Genomic DNA, 3,344 nt, shown 5'->3' with positions numbered 1-3,344 from the left:
CCTCTCCTCTCTGTCTCCTCTCCTCTCCTCTCCTCTCTGTCTCCTCTCCTCTCCTCTCCTCTCCTCTCTGTCTCCTCTCCTCTCCTCTCTGTCTCCTCTCCTCTCCTCTCCTCTCTGTCTCCTCTCCTCTCCTCTCTGTCTCCTCTCCTCTCCTCTCTGTCTCCTCTCCTCTCCTCTCTGTCTCCTCTCCTCTCCTCTCCTCTCTGTCTCCTTTCCTCTCCTCTCTGTCTCCTCTCCTCTCTGTCTCCTCTCTGTCTCCTCTCCTCTCCTCTCCTCTTCTCTCTGTCTCCTCTCCTCTCCTCTCTGTCTCCTCTCCTCTCCTCTCCTCTCCTCTCCTCTCTGTCTCCTCTCCTCTCTGTCTCCTCTCCTCTCTGTCTCCTCTCCTCTCCTCTCTGTCTCCTCTCCTCTCTGTCTCCTCTCCTCTCCTCTCCTCTCCTCTCCGTCTCCTCTCCTCTCCTCTCCTCTCCTCTCCTCTCCTCTCCTCTCCTCTCCTCTCCTCTCCTCTCCTCTCCTCTCTGTCTCCTCCCTGTAGGTAGACAGCCTGCGTCACTCCAGGTCTCGTCTGAACATCTATAAGGCACTGGCCTCTCCCTCTCTCATCTCTCTCTCCAGTGAAGACCCCATCCTCACTGCCTTCAGACTGGGCTGGGAACTCAAAGAACTCAGCAAGGTCTGTTTCACACAGCAGTTTAACATGTGAATGGTTATAAAGCCTTTATAAGTGGTTACAACCAGTGTATTACCGTTTATTCTTGTGCTAGGTGGAGAATGAGTTACGAGGAGCTGTCCCAGCAATGTAAAACCTTCATAAAGGCATTATAAGGTCTTAATAGAGTGTTTAACCTGTTATAACATGTTTATAAAGGGTTATAAAGGCTTTATAATGGTTAATAACCTGTCTATTCCTCTTCCTAGGTGGAGAATGAGTTCTGTCAGGAGTATGAGGAACTTTCCCAGCAGTGTAAGCTGTTTGCTAAAGACCTGCTGGACCAGGCTAGGAGCAGCAGAGAGCTGGAGACTATTCTGAACCACAGAGATGACAGTGAAGAACTGGACTCCAGAGAGACCAGCCATCATGACCTGGCCAAACTCAAACTGGCTATCAAGTACCAACACAAAGAGGTAGGAGACTCTAACTACTGTTAGTTTAGTCCTGGTTTAGTGGTAGGAGACTAACTACTGTTAGCTTAACCCTGGTTTAGTGGTAGGAGACTAACTACTGTTAGTTTAACCATGGTTTAGTGGTAGGAGACTAACTACTGTTAGTTTAACCCTGGTTTAGTGGTAGGAGACTAACTACTGTTAGTTTAACCCTGGTTTAGTGGTAGGAGACTAACTACTGTTAGTTTAACCCTGGTTTAGAGGTAGGAGACTAACTACTGTTAGTTTAACCCTGGTTTAGTGGTAGGAGACTAACTACTGTTAGTTTAACCCTGGTTTAGTGGTAGGAGACTAACTACTGTTAGTTTAACCCTGGTTTAGTGGTAGGAGACTAACTACTGTTAGTTTAACCCTGGTTTAGAGGTAGGAGACTAACTACTGTTAGTTTAACCCTGGTTTAGTGGTAGGAGACTAACTACTGTTAGTTTAACCCTGGTTTAGTGGCAGGAGACTAACTACTGTTAGCTTAACCCTGGTTTAGTGGTAGGAGACTAACTACTGTTAGTTTAACCCTGGTTAAGTGGTAGGAGACTAACTACTGTTAGTTTAACCCTGGTTTAGTGGTAGGAGACTAACTACTGTTAGTTTAACCCTGGTTTAGTGGTAGGAGACTAACTACTGTTAGCTTAACCCTGGTTTAGTGGTAGGAGACTAACTACTGTTAGTTTAACCCTGGTTTAGTGGTAGGAGACTAACTACTGTTAGCTTAACCCTGGTTTAGTGGTAGGAGACTAACTACTGTTAGTTTAACCCTGGTTTAGTGGTAGGAGACTAACTACTGTTAGTTTAACCCTGGTTTAGTGGTAGGAGACTAACTACTGTTAGTTTAACCCTGGTTTAGTGGTAGGAGACTAACTACTGTTAGTTTAACCCTGATTTAGTGGTAGGAGACTAACTACTGTTAGTTTAACCCTGGTTTAGTGGTAGGAGACTAACTACTGTTAGTTTAACCCTGGTTTAGTGGTAGGAGACTAACTACTGTTAGTTTAACCCTGGTTTAGTGGTAGGAGACTAACTACTGTTAGTTTAACCCTGGTTTAGTGGCAGGAGACTAACTACTGTTAGCTTAACCCTGGTTTAGTGGTAGGAGACTAACTACTGTTAGTTTAACCCTAGTTTAGTGGTAGGAGACAAACTACTGTTAGTTTAACCCTGGTTTAGTGGTAGGAGACTAACTACTGCTACTTTAACCCTGGTTTAGTGGTAGGAGACTAACTACTGTTAGCTTAACCCTGGTTTAGTGGTAGGAGACTAACGACTGTTAGTTTAACCCTGGTTTAGTGGTAGGAGACTAACTACTGTTAGTTTAACCCTGGTTTAGTGGTAGGAGACTAACTACTGTTAGTTTAACCCTGGTTTAGTGGTAGGAGACTAACTACTGTTAGTTTAACCCTGATTTAGTGGTAGGAGACTAACTACTGTTGGTTTAACCCTGGTTTAGTGGTAGGAGACTAACTACTGTTAGCTTAACCCTGGTTTAGTGGTAGGAGACTAACTACTGTTAGTTTAACCCTGGTTTAGTGGTAGGAGACTAACTACTGTTAGTTTAACCCTGGTTTAGTGGTAGGAGACTAACTACTGTTAGTTTAACCCTGGTTTAGAGGTAGGAGACTAACTACTGTTAGTTTAACCCTGGTTTAGTGGTAGGAGACTAACTACTGTTAGTTTAACCCTGGTTTAGTGGTAGGAGACTAACTACTGTTAGCTTAACCCTGGTTTAGTGGTAGGAGACTAACTACTGTTAGTTTAACCCTGGTTTAGTGGTAGGAGACTAACTACTGTTAGCTTAACCCTGGTTTAGTGGTAGGAGACTAACTACTGTTAGCTTAACCCTGGTTTAGTGGTAGGAGACTAACTACTGTTAGTTTAACCCTGGTTTAGTGGTAGGAGACTAACTACTGTTAGTTTAACCCTGGTTTAGTGGTAGGAGACTAACTACTGCTACTTTAACCCTGGTTTAGTGGTAGGAGACTAACTACTGTTAGTTTAACCCTGGTTTAGTGGTAGGAGACTAACTACTGTTAGCTTAACCCTGGTTTAGTGGTAGGAGACTAACTACTGTTAGTTTAACCCTGGTTTAGTGGTAGGAGACTAACTACTGTTAGCTTAACCCTGGTTTAGTGGTAGGAGACTAACTACTGTTAGTTTAACCCTGGTTTAGTGGTAGGAGACTAACTACTGTT

At 44.0% G+C, this 3,344-nt stretch overlaps 1 protein-coding gene across 1 annotated transcript in view; it reads left to right on the top strand.

Annotated features, from left to right (window-relative positions):
• Positions 1-1,175, top strand: part of LOC129844156 (short transient receptor potential channel 5-like) — an 83,442-nt gene extending 82,267 nt beyond the window's left edge. Inside the window, exons 5-6 of the mRNA XM_055912568.1 lie at positions 533-670; positions 916-1,175. Of these exons, the coding sequence (XP_055768543.1) occupies positions 533-670; positions 916-1,146 (369 nt within the window). The 3' untranslated portion in view covers positions 1,147-1,175. The remainder of the gene's footprint in view (positions 1-532; positions 671-915) is intronic.
• Positions 1,176-3,344: the final 2,169 nt, after the last annotated feature.

This window comes from Salvelinus fontinalis, unplaced genomic scaffold, assembly GCF_029448725.1.
Source record: "Salvelinus fontinalis isolate EN_2023a unplaced genomic scaffold, ASM2944872v1 scaffold_0184, whole genome shotgun sequence".
Lineage (NCBI taxonomy): Eukaryota > Metazoa > Chordata > Actinopteri > Salmoniformes > Salmonidae > Salvelinus > Salvelinus fontinalis.
Note: the sequence above shows the minus strand (reverse complement) of the source record. Positions and strands in the feature narration are given on the sequence as shown.